Source organism: Hypanus sabinus, chromosome 21 (genome assembly GCF_030144855.1).
Source record: "Hypanus sabinus isolate sHypSab1 chromosome 21, sHypSab1.hap1, whole genome shotgun sequence".
Lineage (NCBI taxonomy): Eukaryota > Metazoa > Chordata > Chondrichthyes > Myliobatiformes > Dasyatidae > Hypanus > Hypanus sabinus.
Window position 1 is genome coordinate 49,476,322 of NC_082726.1, and position 18,032 is coordinate 49,494,353.

At 38.5% G+C, this 18,032-nt stretch overlaps 1 protein-coding gene across 3 annotated transcripts in view; it reads right to left on the reverse strand.

Annotated features, from left to right (window-relative positions):
- Positions 1–5,136: 5,136 nt before the first annotated feature.
- micu1 (mitochondrial calcium uptake 1) overlaps positions 5,137–18,032 on the reverse strand; it is a 117,263-nt gene continuing 104,367 nt past the window's right edge. For all 3 annotated transcript variants that reach the window (XM_059946488.1, XM_059946487.1, XM_059946489.1), the window contains 3 exons: positions 15,470–15,578; positions 11,316–11,405; positions 5,137–5,454 (listed from right to left, as the gene is read on the reverse strand). In XM_059946488.1, coding sequence (XP_059802471.1) covers positions 5,294–5,454; positions 11,316–11,405; positions 15,470–15,578 — 360 coding nt within the window. In that variant the 3' untranslated portion in view covers positions 5,137–5,293. The remainder of the gene's footprint in view (positions 5,455–11,315; positions 11,406–15,469; positions 15,579–18,032) is intronic.

The window sequence follows — 18,032 nt, forward strand, 5'->3', positions numbered from 1 at the left end:
TTGTCACGGTAGCATGACGGTTTCTTAGGCAGTGTTGCCTGAGGGCTTGAAGATCACGCGCATTCAACAGTGGTTTCCGACCTAGCCCTTTACGCACTGAGATGTCTCTGAATCTTTTCACAATATTATGTACTGTAGATGTTGAAAGACCTAAATTCTCTGCAATCTTGCGTTGGGAAATGTTCCTTTTGAACTATCAATTCTCTCACGAATTTTGGCACAAAGGGGTGAGCCATGACCCATCCTTGCATGCAAAGACTGAGCCTTTGATGGATGCTACTTTCATACCCAGTCATGATACCTCACCTGCTACCAATTAGCCTGCTTAATGTGGAGTCTTCAAAACCGGTGTTACTTGAATATTCTGTGCATTTTTCAATCTTATTTTAACTCTGTCCCAACTTTTGTTGTTTGTTGCAGGCATCAAATTCTAAATTTGTGTATATTTACAAAATACAATTAAGTTGGTCAGTAAAATTATTGAAAATCTTTTCTTTGTACTTTTGTCAGTTAAATAAGGGTTCACGTGAATTAACATATCACAGATTTTTGTTTTTATTGCATTTTGGAAGATATCCCAACTTTTCTGGAAATGGGGTTTGTATTATAAGCGGGCGACACAATTGCATAAGGGCATTTAACTGCATATTTAGCATTTACAAGATAAGCAGCTTGTAAATATGTTTCTGTGGCAAATTATTGCACTGTTTGTGGTCTTTTTATTTCAATTCTTAAAAAGTAGAGTATGAGTTGCAAAGATAAATTGGGAAAGCCAGCATTGTTCTCCTTGGAGATGTAGTTAAGGATTTTATGTCATGAATATTGAAGTACCTGAAGCTGTTTTCAGTGATTGCTCAGTGACCAGGACAGATTTGAGGTAAGTGAAATAAACACCAGGGAATCACATACACACCAGATTTTGCAGATGCTAGAAATCCAGTGTAACCAGTGGGAGAATCAGCTTTTGGAAAGGAGCTGAAGTTTAAAAAAATACAGTATTATGGGGAAAGAACATGGAGAGGGGTGCAAATTAGGTGATACAGACTTGACCTATGTTGTAACATTAAATGATCAGTGATTTTGTATTTGGGCAGTCAAAGCTCATGAGCCATAGCCAAGTATGTCAAATAATAGAAGCTATTATAGAACTACCATACTCCATTGAAGCCAATGATTTAATTGAAGTTTATCCCAAATGTATAACTCACTACTTAAGTATAGCACAGACGCAGTCAAAAAACTATAATCAGTAGAATAAAAAGTACATTCTGTTCATCTCCTTATGATTTACCCAAAATATTTGTTGATTTTCACTAATACAGCATGGTAAAGGTTTGCTGTGTGATACAACAAATTAACTGATTGGGCTTTCAACTCTAAGACCCTGGATTTGAAGCAGTTTCCAATGAGTCATTTCTACTGGGAACAAAAACTCTACGTTTTTGTATGCAATGAATTTAGCAAGAATTTAAACAAATTCTGATGGCTTTGAACTTACTGAATAAAATTGCTTTATTCACTCAAATGACCACCAGTCATTAAGAGGGCTAATGTGGACAAGGAAAAACATAGCAAAGTTTTATATCAAGTGAGACCAGAAGAGACCACAAGACAGAGGTGCAGAATTAGACCATTCAGCCCATTTAGCCTGCTTGACCATTCAATTATAGTTGATTTATATTCCGTAAATCCTATTTTCCCACTTTCTCACCATAACCTTTGATGCTCTTAATTATCAAGAGCCTGTCAACATCTGCTTTAAATATGGGTATTAGAACTGAGCTTCACTTTAGTAATTTTAGCATTTTGTCGGAGGCAGGTTTTGCACTGATAGGTATTCATATGTGGTCTTCTTTGCCTACTTTTCAATTCAGATATTAACAATTCCGTGCTACTATTGAATGAATAACATTATCGCTTCTTGTGTCCAATCCTGTCGGATCGTAAAAGATGTTGGTGAAGCAAGAACACAACTGGAGTACTGTGAACAGTTTGGATACTCTGTTAAAGGGAAGATATCATTAAGATGGAAACAGGAAGTTTATGAGAATGATACGATTTGAAGTCTTGAGTTATAGGGAGAAGCTGGGCAGGTGAGAATTTTATTCCTTGGAGCATTATGGAGATGTAGAAAATCAGGAAGGGCTTAGATAGGATAAATTCACAGTGGTTTTCCCAGGGGAAAGCTGAATCATTAAGGAGAGAGGGGAAGGATTTAAAGGGTACCAACAGGCAACTTCTTCACATGGAGGGTAATGGGTATAAAGAACTAAAGGAAGTAATTGAGACATTTGAACAGGTAAACAGTTAGGAAAGGTTTTGATAGAATATGGCCAAATGTGACTGGCCTTCATGGTCATCTTGGTCTGCATGGGTTGAGTTGGGCCAAAGGGCCTGTTTCTGTACTGTATTACTCTACAAGTCTTATGCTCTCAACCAACAACAACTCATCATTCATCCCTCTGCTGAGTATGGAATCTTGCTGTGGCAAAGCAAATGTCACACTTTTCATTAAAAAAATCTTTTTCAGAACCTGGGTGTCAGCATTTATTGCCCAACCTAAAATCCCTTGACCAAGTAGTGAAGGTCCATTATTCCAGCTTTACATCCAGCAATGATGAAGGCCCACCCAGCAAGCTGTGGCCCTTCTGCCCATGTTTGTGCCCAACATGATGCCAAGTTAAACCAAGCCCTTCTGCCTGCACATGATCCATATTTCCTGCACATCCATGTTTAAAAGTCCCTTAAACACTACCCTCATATTTGTTTCCACTACTGTCTTGTAGCACTTTCAACTCTGAGTAAAAAAAGCTTACCCCGCACATCTCCTGTAAACATCCCCTCTCACCTTAAAGTTATGCCATCTAGTATCTGACTGACTACCCTATATGTCTCTTTTTTATTTCTAGCAGGTCTCCAACTATTATCAATTTCTTATTTCTACTGAGCAACCATGTTGAGCCATTGCAATTCATTTTGTAAATGGTACTCACACTGTGTGCCAGCACTGGAGTGAATGGATGGTTAGAGCAGTTTTCCTGAATGGTGTTCAGCTTTTTAACATCACTGCAATTCATTGTAAAATTGGCTGAAGTTCCTCACTCCCCAGTGACACAAGTTCATGATTAAAACTGCAATACCTGACCTCCCTATTACAGTACTTAATATTTACAATCACTTGGTTAAGGTATTTTTGTGAATTTTGGCAAGAGATTGATCACTCTGTGAGCATTTTTTCCCCCATTTCAGCTAACAATTATACACAGAGCAGATAAGCATCTTCAAAATTTTCGAACAAAATGTCCACATTTTCAGTTAGCTGAGGACTGGTAAAAGTCAGATTAATAATTCACGGTGAATGAGACACAAAATAAAAGTATTATCTCAAAATAAAGGAACAGCAACAGACTTTTTTTTGCTTTGTTATTTATATTTATTGAAGAACTAGCTGGAAAAGACTCCCTTCTAATTACTGAGTGAATATTGAAACAGCACTGGCTATTCTGCATATAAAATACAAATCAACATGTTCAATAAAATGGTAAGACACTGGAGTGTCATATAAATGTATTGGTTTGTCAGCTGATGTTGCCAGTAATTTACTGACTTCTATATTGGTAGCAACAGCAAGAACTGCTTGAGCAATAACGCAAACACAAATCCATAATGTGCATCAAATTAAAACTGGAATGAGAAATTCTAGTCAAAGGACTGAGGGAAGAGATGTTGATGAAACACACGTCAGCAGATGTCAGACCTAGAATTAAATACTGTAAAGTGAAACTGCAGTTTCAAATCATTTCTGAAGATTTAAAGCATTATATTTTATTTTATATCAATGCCTGAAAGAAGCAGCCTTATAAGTGAGAAATTCTTATTGGTAAACTACTCTTTGGGAGAAAAAGGATGCAGATAATGGTTCCACAAAGTTCCTATCTACAGTAATCACAAAATTTCAGATCATTCTTGTGGTATCATATCTGAGAAAGAAATATGATGTAATAGTTGACATGATCCAAGTCAGTGAAGAACAATGCAAAAAAACAGGGATTCACTGAACACTAGTTAACATGAAACACTAAAACCACACAACCTTTCAGTATCAAAAGTGAGTAAAGATCATCAGGAACAAAGAATCTGCCTAGTGAATGTTTGCCTTACTTGTACCAGTCAACTTTGATTTCAAGTCTCATTTCAAGTACTGAGCTGACAATTCGAAACCAGCTGTCCTCAACAGAGTATCATCAGTTACAAGAGGTCTATTTAAAATAAATCATTTTATTTACCACTTCTGGGCTGCACAACAAAGGGAAATTCATATTGGACTGCCAAACCTTAATCCTAACCACGTTGCCTTTCTATTTTCTAAGCTTACAATATTCCTGCAGTGATATCAATAATCTGCTCTGCCCAGTTCTTTCTTTTGCTGCAGGTTGGTAGTGATTCACTCTTTTGGACTTTCCACTACTGATTTGGATTTACAAACACAAACTTTTACTGGATGCAACACTCAAGTGCATTTGTGTGCAGAAACCATGCATGCAAAACATGGACTGACAGCACAAATGTTTGAGTGAAGGGCTGTGGTTAGAATATTGTTGGAGCAACAACATCAAGAATCTCTTATCTAAACTTCAAAGCTTACAATGGGGGAAGTCAATAAGCACACTGCAAACTTACTTAGAACTGGGTGAGTATCTCCAAGCCTTTTAATACTTGTTGCTTCCCCATGTAATGTGGCCAATAGGTCAATAAAATGGGGATTAGGGCAAGATGGTGATTCAAGTCCTGATATACCCACCTCACAATGAAGAGCAGTAGTACCACTCTGAGGAGTCTGATGGCACAGGTTCCATGAAAGTGAAATGGAGCACAGTCAGGAATGTCTTGAATCTAACAATTCCTAAGGCACAATGCATGTGTTTACATAAGAGACCTTATGTGACGAGAAACTATGAAATGGGCTTACATTCATTTCTTTGATGGATTGTGAGCATCATAGTAATTTAACCATTTTAAGCACATTGGCTGTAAATGGCTCAAAACAGATTTCTGCAATCTATCAACAGTTCAGAGTAAATTACTCCTTCATACCTACTGGGCTATATTTTGTGCTTGACATGCAAAGGTACCATATTTTAAAAGAGGACGTAACTTAATTGGAAAATAAAGCCCCAATAGCTCAAACATTCCATGAATTAAGGCATCAGGACATCCTAGTTCAGTCCTCAGGAGATAAGATGCCAAAGATGCCCAGGGTTGATTTATAACTGAGTCATAACTATATTTTTCTTTATTTGGATAGATAAGGCAAGTCCCAGGCAGTCTCCTGAGTGCATTTCCACATTGCACGCATAAGCCTTGTGAAGCCTGTGTCCTTGGGTTTCTCCAGTCCACGCATTAGTCGTTGCTTCATAATGGAAATGAATTCCTTGTTGCTTAACTCACCATTACCTGAAAGACAGTTTCAAACCTCTATTAATAACTTCCATCATTAGTCACACATCCTGGCACTGACTGAATACATTTAACAAGGAATCAAAATCTCCTTGATTTGCTATGAAAATGTTCAAAAACATCATGAGCAGAACTGGAAAATTATCCTTCTACTCTTACAGACTGGCAGGATGCAATTATACAATTTGATCCAAGTGATTTGATGAGCTTAGTGATGTATGGAGCTAGCAGAGACTTTCTGAACTCTGATTTGAATGCAAATACCAGGAGACTCTACATTAATTCCTATTAATGAGCACATAGCTTCTCCTGAGTGTTAGTTTGCCTCACTGGAAGTGTTGTCAATTCGAATTTCAAACCCAATTGAGGAAATGAATGTACAACTGAGATCGACAATTCAGTGCTGTGCTTCGGGATCCCACGATTAGCATATTGCAGCTTTGAGTTAAAATGCTCTGGGAAAACTATTCTCTCACTTTTTGGTTCTCCCCTGTGATGAGTCTATCTGAATTGTCAGATTTTTTATATTACAGGATTACAGTGGGACAGGATCCGTTTTGCTCCTTGCTGTACCCCAGGTTCTGAGAACAGTGGCGACATATGCTCTGCAAATCTGACTACTGGAGAATCTTGGAGAGCAGCCGATAGTGCACAGTTCTTCTAACCTTTTGTAATTCTTACTATATATTTAATTGCTTCAGAATTTATTTACCTCAACTGCTTTTATGGCATTTCCGTACAACTTCATCCACAACTCTACTATACAAAGCATTCCTGAACCTGCCTGCATTCTCCCCATAACTGTGTGAGTTTACTCTGGTTACTTGCCACAGCCTAATCGGTCCTGTGATTAAGCTAGCCTAAGTTGGGGGATTGCTGGGTGGCGTGGCTCTAAGGGCTGGAAGGGCTTGCTTTGCAACGTATCTCAATAAGCAAAGTTTTACAAGTTTCCATCTTGCTCTTAAATTGCTGATTCATTGTTCACATCCACTGGTATTTTATCTCTTCCTTACAGTGAATAGAGCTGATATAGATCTGTTTCATCGTGACTGAATCATAATCTGAACAGGCTGTATGTCTATGTTAAATCACACAACAGCACTGAATGTTGCTGCACCTGGCTTGGTTAGTCACCCTCAGAAGTAATGGTTTCAGGTAACAGCCAATAAACACAGTGGCTCACAGAACTAATTTATTCTCCAGTAAAAGCTGCCTGCTTTACTGACCAAATGTTCTTACGGATGTGAGCTCTGGGTTTCTTGTAGAACTTTACCTAAATGGTGTCTTGACTTCTACTGAGTATTTTTTCCCTTGATCATCATTCCTTCAGATACATTGCAATGCTCAGAGGCAGTCCTGCAGAGAATAAACACTGGGGCAATCTTCCCAGACTTTCTCATATTTAATGGATTGAGAAACAAGAGATGGAGTTAAGATCGAATAGTATTGTCAGCATGCAATTTATTTAATCAAGATTTTACGGTTAATGCTTTTCATTATATTGTACATTTTAATGGTGTTTTTATCATTCTGATTCTAGTAATGAAAGTATTTGAACAATCACTGTAAAAATGAACAAACATATTCATGTTGGAATGGTATAATGTGATCCTACAATGGTCTGAACTAGTACTGGAAAATAAATGGAACTGAAAATAAACTGAAAGGGCAGCCAGGTGAAAATCATGAACATTTTCTAAAAAGGGCAGACTTTGTTCACAAACACAAAATGCTGTCTGACTTACTCAGGTCCTCTAGCACTTTGTTCAAGCTCCAATGAAGCATTCACTTATAAAGTGAGTATGGCATGAATATGGATTGGTAACCAGCAAAAGGGAAAACAAGTAGAGAATTACTCTGACATTCATTGCCTAACATTACAGAGGGAAGTTAGCACTGACAAGGAGAAGCAAAGGTCACGGATAGGGAAGCAGCAGGATTTGCACTTGGAACAACACCAGGCATTGGATGTTGATAGCAATCTAGACTAGGATCAAGCAGTACACCTGTGTTCCAGATGTTGGGATATGCTTAGCATTGTGAGGAATCCTCGGGAACAGACACTGAGTTTGTACAATGAAAGCTAATGACCGATTTTGTTGGGAATTAGAGAAACAGTTTTAGATGGAGAACAGAGTGGACTGAGTCTCTAAAAGATAAAGCAGTGGCAAGAAACATATCTGATCCCCACTTTAAAACCTTAAGACACAGGAACAAAATTAGGTCATTCAGTCCATCATATCTGCTCTGCCATTTGATCATGACTGATTTATTTTCCCTCTCAAACCTCTTCTCTAACTTTCTTCCTATGACCTTTGATGTCCTTACTAATCAAGAACCTATCAATCTCCACTGTAAATATATCCAATGACTTGACTGACACAGATCACTACCAAATTGATGAGCTGGCCTCTGCAATTTCTAAAAGGAATGCATACACAAAATAAGACTGATAAAGAGACTACAAATCAATACACTAAATACAACTGGGCAGCAGGATGAGAGGGCATTGGTTCAAGGTTGTGCAAGGCAAGTTTAGAATAAAGGGCTGCAATCAGTCAGAAAGACTGACTGAAGGTGATAGACTCAAATTAGACAACTCCCAGGTTAAAAGGCCAATGTTGCAACAGACAACATCTAGACTCTAGAGTTTTTAAACTAATTGTTAATAACATAACACACGTTAAAAAGATCATGCCACAAGAGTATAAGTAATTCTGCAGAATCTCAGTCCAAATTGTGCAGATTTAAGACATCTCAATGTGTTAAAACATTAATGTGCACTCTATGTATAATTGATTATTTAAAATAGGGTATAAAAGATACAATTCAGAAACAGGCACAAAGCATAAAAAGTTCTTGTACTAGGACTGGATTTTCGCTGCTGGTTCTGTTAATCCTACCAGCTAACAATTTCAAAATGGCAGGTACTGCCTGGTAGCTTAACAATGCAATTTCTAAACCTGTAACCAGAACATTCTTGTCAGAGAGCAACAGAAATAAAGCATATGTTCCAGTTCTGACAAAAGGTCATTGGCCTGAAAAACAAACTTTTTCAGGATACCAGGTCATTCTAGGTAGTTTCAGCATTTTCTATTTTTAATTTACAACATCTATTAGTAATAAACCCACACAGAATTTGAGCTCAAAAGGATAATTTTATATTTCTCATGCATTTTGCTACTACATATGGTAATAATCTATTGTTAACTTAAATGTACTGTGAGGCCACGGGAGATTAAGATACCCACTGCTGGAACAGAAAACAGGAAGACATGCTTATGTTAACCAAATAACTCAAATACAATGATAATTATACTTCAGAACATTTAGATGAGTTTAGAGCAGGAATAGGACTCAGAATCTTTGTAAAGCTAACTCACTAAAGGAGTAAAGAACAGTGGGGTTACACAAGTATTTGCATGTCATGTCAGGGTCCTGATGAAGAAAGAATACATCAGATAAATATTTTTTTTAAAGATTGCCAATTTATGAGCACACCTGACTGGCTAAATTGGTGAGAGTTCCAACAAACCTCCAGTAGCAGGGCCAACGTTTAAAGAGTTGGACACACAGAGTGCGTGGAAAACGTTAAGGATTTATGGTCATGTTGGGCTCAGAACACCAGGAATTTTTACTGATACCCAAGAAACAGGCCCTAATTCAATTAGGAGAGGGGAATATGAGTAAGGCAAGAGGGACATCTGTATCTGGATATATAAGATCCCAGAATTTCCTGGCGACAGCTGTCTGCTGACACTTGCCATTTCCCTACATGAGTTTATTCTCAGTGAATCTTCAAGTGGCAAATTCCTGAAATAAACCAGTTCCAACTTTGGCAGGCCTTCTGGCTGTAGTGCTATAATGTGGCTGGTCTAAACAGCAATGCTTTGACATTAGTCTCAGTTTTTCATACTTACAACATCTGGCTCTACGTTGGCTCACGGAGTAACACCATCAATTGTGTTTCCCCATTTATTTCCCTGTACCCTATTGTCTTACGTTTCTCCATCATCACCTCCTGATTCTCCCAACTCAACTGCATCTACACCAGGGGTAATGACAATAGCTAACTGGCCTATCAACCAGAGGAATTCATGCTGTCAAACTTCAAACATATGGCAGTAGAAGGTGGATCACTAAACATGTGAGAGAGGAGCGCTATGTGCTACATTATTGTGCTGTCCACAAATAAAATGAACGTTTATGAATATCAGACATTCAAAAGTTTCCAAACTTAATCTTCCATTAAAATTATTTTTTAAAATAAAAATAAGCTGATTTTTAAAAAAAAATTTACATTATTTGTTCCTCGTGTTTATTTGAAACTTGTCAGTTTTTCACTGAAATAAATGAAGTTTCCAATTTCTTGCTGGGTGTAGCTTGGGAAAGTTGGCACCCAGTTGCAGGATGCTAAGAGGCTTTCAGTGTTGAAAGAGTCAGAAGATCTTTGGCAGTCTCCACACGTTTAGGCTTTATTTATTTGCATACAATTGTTCAGGACTGCCAAGCTTCCCAACATTTAATTAGCAGAATGCTGGCAGTTTCATTGGGAACAACTTGCCACCCCAAGGAAAATACCAAAGGTTGACCTACACTGAGTGGCCACTTAATTAGGTATACCTGCTCATTAATGCAAATATCTAATCAGCCAATCATGTGACAGCAGCTCAATGTATAAAAGCATGCAGACATGGTCAAATGTTCAATGGACAACAGATGCAGGAGTAAGCCATTTGGTCCTTCGAGCCAGCACCGCCATTCACTTCAATCATGGCTGATCATCCACAATCAGTACCCCGTTCCTGCCTTCTCTCCATATCCCTTGACTCCGCTATCTTTAAGAGCTCTATCTAACTCTTTCTTGAAAGCATCCAGAGAATTGGCCTCCACTGCCTTCTGAGGCAGAGCATTCCACAGATATTGTTCAGACCAAACATTAGAATGGGGAAGAAATGTGATCCAAGTGACTATGACCGTGGAATGATTGCTGGTCCCAGATAGGATTGCTGATCTCCTGGAATTTTCACACACAACAATCTCTTGAGTTTACAGACAATGGTGCGAAAAAAAAAGTCCAGTGAGCAGCAGTTATGTGTGTGAAAGCACCTTGTTAATGACAGAGGTTAGAGGAAAATAGACAGAATGATTCAAGCTGACAGGAAGGTAAAAGGATCTCCAATACATGTTTAAAAAGTGGTGTGCAGAAAAGCATCTCTGACTGCACAACGCGTTGAACCCTGAAGTAGATGATCTATAACAGTAGGAGACCATGAACATACACACAGTGGCCACCTTATTTGGTACCGGAGGGACCCAATTTTCTATACATGGAGTAAGAAATAGGAATGAGATTTGAAATACTGAGGGAAAGAATAAGGAAAAGGATAAAAATTTGGGGATTAAGGGACGTAGCCTCAAGATCCGGGGAAGTAGATTTAGGACAGAGAAGGGGAGGAACTGCTTCTCCCAGACAGTGGTGAATCTGTGGAATTCTCTGTCCAATGAAGCAGTGGAGGGTACCTCAGTAAATATATTTAAGACCAGGTTGGATAGGTTTTTGCAAAGTAGGGGAATTAAGGTTATGGAGAAAAGACAAGTAGGTGGAGATGAGTCCATGGCCAGATCAGCCATGATCTTATTGAATGGCAGAGCAGGCTCAGCGAGCCAGATGGCCTAATCCTGTTCCTATTTCTTATGAAGCAAGAAAAGAGTGGGGAAGTAATAGTGAAAAAGATGGAATAATCAATATAAATTTGGATTGTGATGCTGAATGTTTTACCTCCAAACTAATGTCAGAAGAGAGGCTGTGAAATAGAATAGACTGAAGCAGTTATTAAGATTTTGGATTCACCCACCATCAGAATCAAACAAAGCAAAGACGACATCACAAACGTGATCAGAGAGTTCCACTCGTGCCACTGTCCTGGCAACCTGCTTCATGGTCGCTGTTGAGAAAAAAGTTCAGATTTTTGATTAAGTACTCTAAGCTTTACGACTATAATTTTAGAACTGCTAATGGGTCTACAAAGCTTAGACAGTGAATCCTCAAGATAAAATCTGTTCAGAAACTGCTTAAAATGGAATAGAAACATACATTACAGTAACAGGAAAGCAGTTTCCCCATTTCCCATGACCTCTTTGCTCTTTAGAACTTCCAACATTTTTTTGAAGATTTGATAAGTAGGTTTCAGTTGCATTCCATTGTACAGTATTGCACAAGTTCAATATTCTTTTGGTGAAGAAATTTCTCTTCAGAGCCCTACATGTCTTACATTGTACCCCTAGACTGTAATTCCTGGTTCCAGGTCTGCCCATCGTCAGCAACATCCTTTCTGCATTTATCAGATTTTTACAATTTTCAAGTAGGTTCCCTCCTCTTTATCTAATCTCTTGTTTAACTGTCCAATTATCGTAATTCCCCTTCATACCCTGCCATTTGAACTGGTTTTTACTAAGTAGCAAGATGAGATCAAAACAGAACACAATTCATAAATGAGTCATAGAACACAGTAGCAAAGCAACAGAGTGGCATCAGCAAGGCCCTGTATGATTACAGTAAGCTACCCAAGCTCATCCTCAAATCCTTGCAACATGAAGCCCAACACACTTTGGTTTTCATAATAATTTACTGCAACAGAATAATTATTTTGTTGAGTGACTTATACAGACATCTATGTAGCAATGCAACCCCCCTTTCCAAATCAATTGCTAACCTTATATTTATCCATATTAGAATGCGTCTGCTTTTTATTTGCCCATTGAGTCTACCTAACCAAATCACACTGAGGCCTCTCTATCTCCTCCTCCAATCTCATACTATGATCTATGGCATCTGCAACTTTTAATTATCCCAGCTTAATGATTAATAGTGTGGTTTAAATACTGAACTCAGTGATACCTCATGAGTCACTGGCCTATCACTCAAAAAGAACCCATTTATTCCTACTCTGTTTCCAATCTGCCAACCAACTCCCAATCTCATGTGCTTTAACTTTAAACATTACTCTCTTAGGTGGAATCTTGTCAAAGAATTTCTCCCTCATCCCTTTTGAGATAATCCACAAAAAAATTATCAAACACAATTTCCCTTTTGTAAATCCATGCTGATTTTGACTAATTCCATTTCTAATTTCCAGCCCCATTTTTTCCTCACAAACAAGAGAAAATCTGCAGATGTTGGAAATCCATGCAAGAAACACAAAATGCTGGAGGATCTCAGCAGGCCAGGCAGCATCTATGGAAAAGAGTACAGTCGACGCTTCCACAGGACTGCTGAAGGGCTTCAGCCTGAAACATTGATTGTACTCTTTTCCATAAATGCTGTCTGGCCTGCTGAGTTCCTCCAGCACTTTGTATCCATTTTTCTTGTTTTTTTTAAATGAATAATGCAGTTACATTAACTAAACTTCAAAATCCACTGGTTCAGAATCTAAAGAATTTTGCAAAATCACCACTCAAGCATTCACTATTTCTAGGGCCACACATATTCAGGGATACAGACTACTGGGTCACTGGGATTTAACAGGTTTCAGAGCTATTAATTTTCCTGACACTATTTCTCTACTAATACAGATTTCCTTTACATCCTCAACCTCTCTGGACCCTAGGTTACTTAATGTTTTTAGAAGTTTATTTATGTCCTCTTTTTCACGGATAAACCAAAGTATATGTTCAAATGAATTAGCATTCTTTGTCCATCATTATACATTTCTGTCTTCATGAATCTTTTCTTTTCACAATGTAAAGAAGTTTTTACATTCAGCTTTTGTAGCCTGCAAGTTTCCTCTTATGTTTTTACCATTTTCCACTTAATTATTCCCTTGGCTCTCCTTCACTAAGTTCTAAACCATTATCAGTGCTTAGTTGGCAGCTTTCTTGGGACAAATTAATACATTTTCTCTTTGGGTTAATATCATCTCTAAATTCCTCTGTTACCTACAGTAATGAACAGAAGGCAAGATTCTACTTCAAGCTGGTAATGTTAACTTTTGAATTACAGAAGGACATAGCGAAACAATTCGGTTGTTCATTTCTATAAAGACCCCTTTGAAGTTTTGGGTCAAGCTCTCATAGTCACTAAATCTTAATATGCATTTACTTGGCAATTTAAAATGTATTTCCATAGCTCGGCCTCTAATGCTCTACCCAAATATCCAATCATGTTATGAATTATCAATTTGCCTTCTGTCTTTCTGAAATGTCTCACAGCATTCAACTCCTGTTACTCACAATAACTTTCCACACAGTTCACAATCTTGTACACATTCTGTTCCTTTTTCCAGGGTTTAACAATCTTAGTTTCTTCAGTCCTGCCTCATAAAACAAACCCCTGACATGAGGGAGTTCAGATTTGTTTACCATGACAGATGATGCACTTTGCGTTATAATAAGTGCAACCAGAATATGATTCAGTACACCATATACACAGTAGATCCTGCAGATAAGGAAATCCAGTAACACACATGCAAAATGCTGCAGAGACTCAGCAAGGCAGGTAGCATCTATGGAGAGGAATGAACAGTTAACATTTCAGGCTGAGACTCTTCAACAACCCTGAGTTCCTGTAGCATTTGTGTGTGTTACAGGATGCAGTACTCTGCCTTATCACAACACTCCACAACAAAATGCGTGTTCAACATTCCACTGACCTTGCTAATAGATGGTCTATGTTTTTGGCTTTGATGATAGACATAAACTTTACATTGAAATAATAAGTAAAGATATAAACATGTTTAAACAAATACACTGTAACTGTTGATAGTCTTGGTTTCAGAACACATAAGTGTAAGCTGCTTATACAAGATGGCAATCAGAAATGGGAGTAGCTTTTTAAAATTATGTTTTGCAGGAACTGAAACACAAAAGTAGTTTGGAATAACATTCAGAATCTTGGAAATACTTTGATGTTGGCTGCCTTGTTGAGTATGACTGGTATTTACTGTTTTTGCTTTATATTTTCAGTAATTTGTAATAAAATTTCAATATTCATTTTTAATCAAACAGTTCTAATGATTGGGGTATAGAAGAACACAAGAAAAAAGAGCAGTAGTAGACACCAGGTCCCTCAACCCTGCCCCACTATTCAATATGATCATTGCTAAATCAATGCTGTTTTAACTCTTCTTTGTTAGCTCTCTATAACAGTCAATTGCTTAACCTTTCAGAGATTACCTACCTCCTTTCATCTTTAATCTAACTCTCTGGTCTCCACCATCCTGGAGAGCAGAAAATTCCAGAGATTCATAACCCTCTGAAAAAAAGTTTTAAATGTCTAGTCCCTTATTTTATAGCTATGTCCTCTTGTTTATGACTCTGCCATTGGCTCCTGTTAGGCTCCTTAGGATCGTATATGTCAGAACTATAAAAACAGTGACATCCATGTTTCGCTGAACAACGGAGTAGATTTAAATTCACAGTAAATACACGATCAATGTCTGTGTTGATGCCTACACGTTGCCCATATCCCTGTAATCCCACCCTATTCATGTTCTTGCCTAATTGCCATTTAATGTTACTATCATACCTGCTTCCACCACCTCCCAAGACAGCCTGTTCTAGACATCCATTATTCTGTATTAAAAAAATTATCTCACAAAAAATTAAACCTTCCCCCCTCACCTTTAACCTATTTCCTTTAGTATGTGACTTTACACTCTGAGAAAAATTTACTTTATTAATGCCTCACAATTTTCTATACTTCTAGGCCACCCCTCCGCCTCCGATACTCCAGAGAAAACAATCCAAGTTTATCTAATCTCTCCTTATAACTATTACTCTCTAATTCAAGCAATATCCTGGTGAAACCCCTCTTGCATCCAGTCCAATGACTCCATATCTTTCCTGTAGAGTGGCAGTGGAGGGGGTCCAGAAGGGGGAAAAAAAACAGACTTTTATAATAAAGTAGCAAAGTATAGTAAAGTCAAGGAACCAACAAAAGTGGAAAGCAGCATTAAATCTCAATCAGCATTAACTATGCATACAAAGATCATATTCAATTAGCTTATTGTACCTTTATCAATGGAGGCCCCCGCCATGTGATAGAAACTTAGTGCTGTGTCCACATCATTGATGTTCTTCAAGAAAGTGAAGAAATTTTCAACCTCTTCAAATGTAATGCCCTGCAGAGAGAGGGAAAAATTATTAAACTGATGGAATTCTATTGTTTGTAGAGGGTAAAAAGCCATTTGATCCATCTAAGTCGCTTTTCTTCTAGAATAACTTAATCATAAGCCTTCCATCTTTTACTTCTGAACTCCTGTTTTAAATAAAAGTTTCCTTCCAACCCCAAAGACAAAATCTGTTCACAAAAGATTCTGCAGATGTTGGAAATTCAAAGTATCACACACAAAATGCTGGAGGAACTCAGGAAGTTGGGTAGCATCAGTGGAGAGCTACAAACTGTTGATGTTTCAGTCTGAGAGCCTTCATCAAGAGATCCTTCCTACAAAAAGCTGTTGTCAATGTCTATAATCGCTCATGCTATTTAATGGAATTGCATTCCAGCTTCCTGACAAGGTGTTACCTTGGAACCAAAGGGAAGCAAGTGCAGAAATTGGTGGGGCCCTAGCATCGATATTTAAAACATCCTTAGCAACAGGAGAAGAACCAAAGGATTAGTGGATAGCCAGTGTTATTCCGCTATTTAAAAAGGCTCTAAACAGAAAGCAGGAAATTATCAGCCAAAGAGTCTGACATCAGTTGTGGGAAAGTTATTGGAAGGTATTCCAAGGGACCAGATATACACTATAAGTATTTGGATAGACATGGACTGTTAAGGACAGTCAGCATGGCTTTGTGCATGAAGGTCAAGTCTAAACCATCTTAGAATTTTTTGAGAAGTTATCAGGAAAGTGGATGAAGGGAAGGCAGTGAATGTTATCTACATGGACTTTAGTAAGGTACTTGACAAGGTCCCGCATGGGAAGCTGGTAAAGAAATTTCAGTCGCTCGGCATTCAGGATGAGGTGGTAAATTAGACTGGAAATTGACTTTGTGGGGGAAGCCAGAGCATGGTCGTAGATGGGTGCCTCTCTGGCTGAAGGCATATGAACAGTGGTGTGCTGCAGGGATCCATGCTGGATCCTTTGTCATCTATATCAATGATCTGGGTGATAATGTGGGTAACTGGATCAGCAAATTTACAGATGACACCAAGATTGGGTGTGTCGTGGACAACAAGGAAGGCTATCATGGCTTGCAGAGGGATCTCCATCAGCTAGAAAAATGGCAGATGGAATTTAATGTAGACAAGTGCAAGGTTTTGCACTTTGGTTAAGATCGACCAGGGTAGGTCTTACACAGTGAATGGTAGGGCACCGTGAAGTGTGGTGGAAGAGAAGGATCTGGGGATACAGGTACTCAATTCATTGAAAGTGGCATCACAGGTAGATAAGGTCATAAAGAAAGCTTTTGGCAGGTTGGCCTTCATAAATCAATGTATTGAATACAGAAGATGGGATGTAATGTTGAAGTTGTACAAGACATTGGCGAGGCCTAATTTTGAGTATTGTGTGCAGTCCTGGTCACCTACCTACAGGAAAAATGTAAACAAGGTTGAAAGAGTCATCATCATCAGCTGCCATGCCCAGTTTGAGCTTTGACTGCCATGGCCCACACACTCCTGTTTCGGGTCAAGTGGATCAATTCATTGGTGGACAGAGTGGACAGCCAGCGCCTCTTCCCCAGGGCACCACTGCTCAGTACAAGAGGACAGGGCTTTAAGGTAAGGGAAGGGAATTTCAAGGGGGATATTAGAGGAAGCTTTTTTCACTCAGAGAGTGGTTGGTGAGTGGAATGCACCGTCTGAGTCAGTGGTGGAGGCTGATACACTAGTGAAATTTAAGAGACTACTAGACAGGTATATGGAGGAATTTAAGGTGGGGGGTTATATGGGAGGCAGGGTTTGAAGGTCGGCACAACCTTGTGAGCCGAAGGGCCTGTAATGTACTGTGCTATTCTATGTTCTATGTATTCATTTCCAGTTCTCTGGCTGCTGTCTCTATCATCATTTGTCTTTGCCTTCCTCTTGCTTTCTTCCCTTCAATCTTTCCCATAATTACTGTGCATTCTAACTCCTCTTTCCTAATCACATGTCCAATGAAGTTACATTGCCTTTTCATGATCTCATACATTATTTCTCTTTTTGTGCTTGCTCTATTCATAACATCCTCATTAGATAATCATTTCGTCCATGATATTCTTTGCATCCTCCTCAAAAACCACATCTCTGCTGCTTCAATTCATTTCCTCATGTTACTAGATATTGTCCAACATTCTGAGCCACATAACTGGATAAACGTAACATTTCAATAGTCTGAAGCAGGTTGTCATGCCTAGTTTAGTGTTGGTCAGTATACTCTTCATTCTCGTAAAGGTGTCTTTTGCCATCCCTATTCTTCTTCTGATGTCCATGTCACACCTGCCATCTGATGTCACCCAGCTTCCTAACTAGCAAAAGTTCTGTACTTGTTTTATGTCTTCCCTGTTTATCCTCAGTCTGCAGATAGGATTCTCCTTCTTTATGGATATCACCATACATTCCATCTTTTTGCAAATGACAGATAGACCCATTT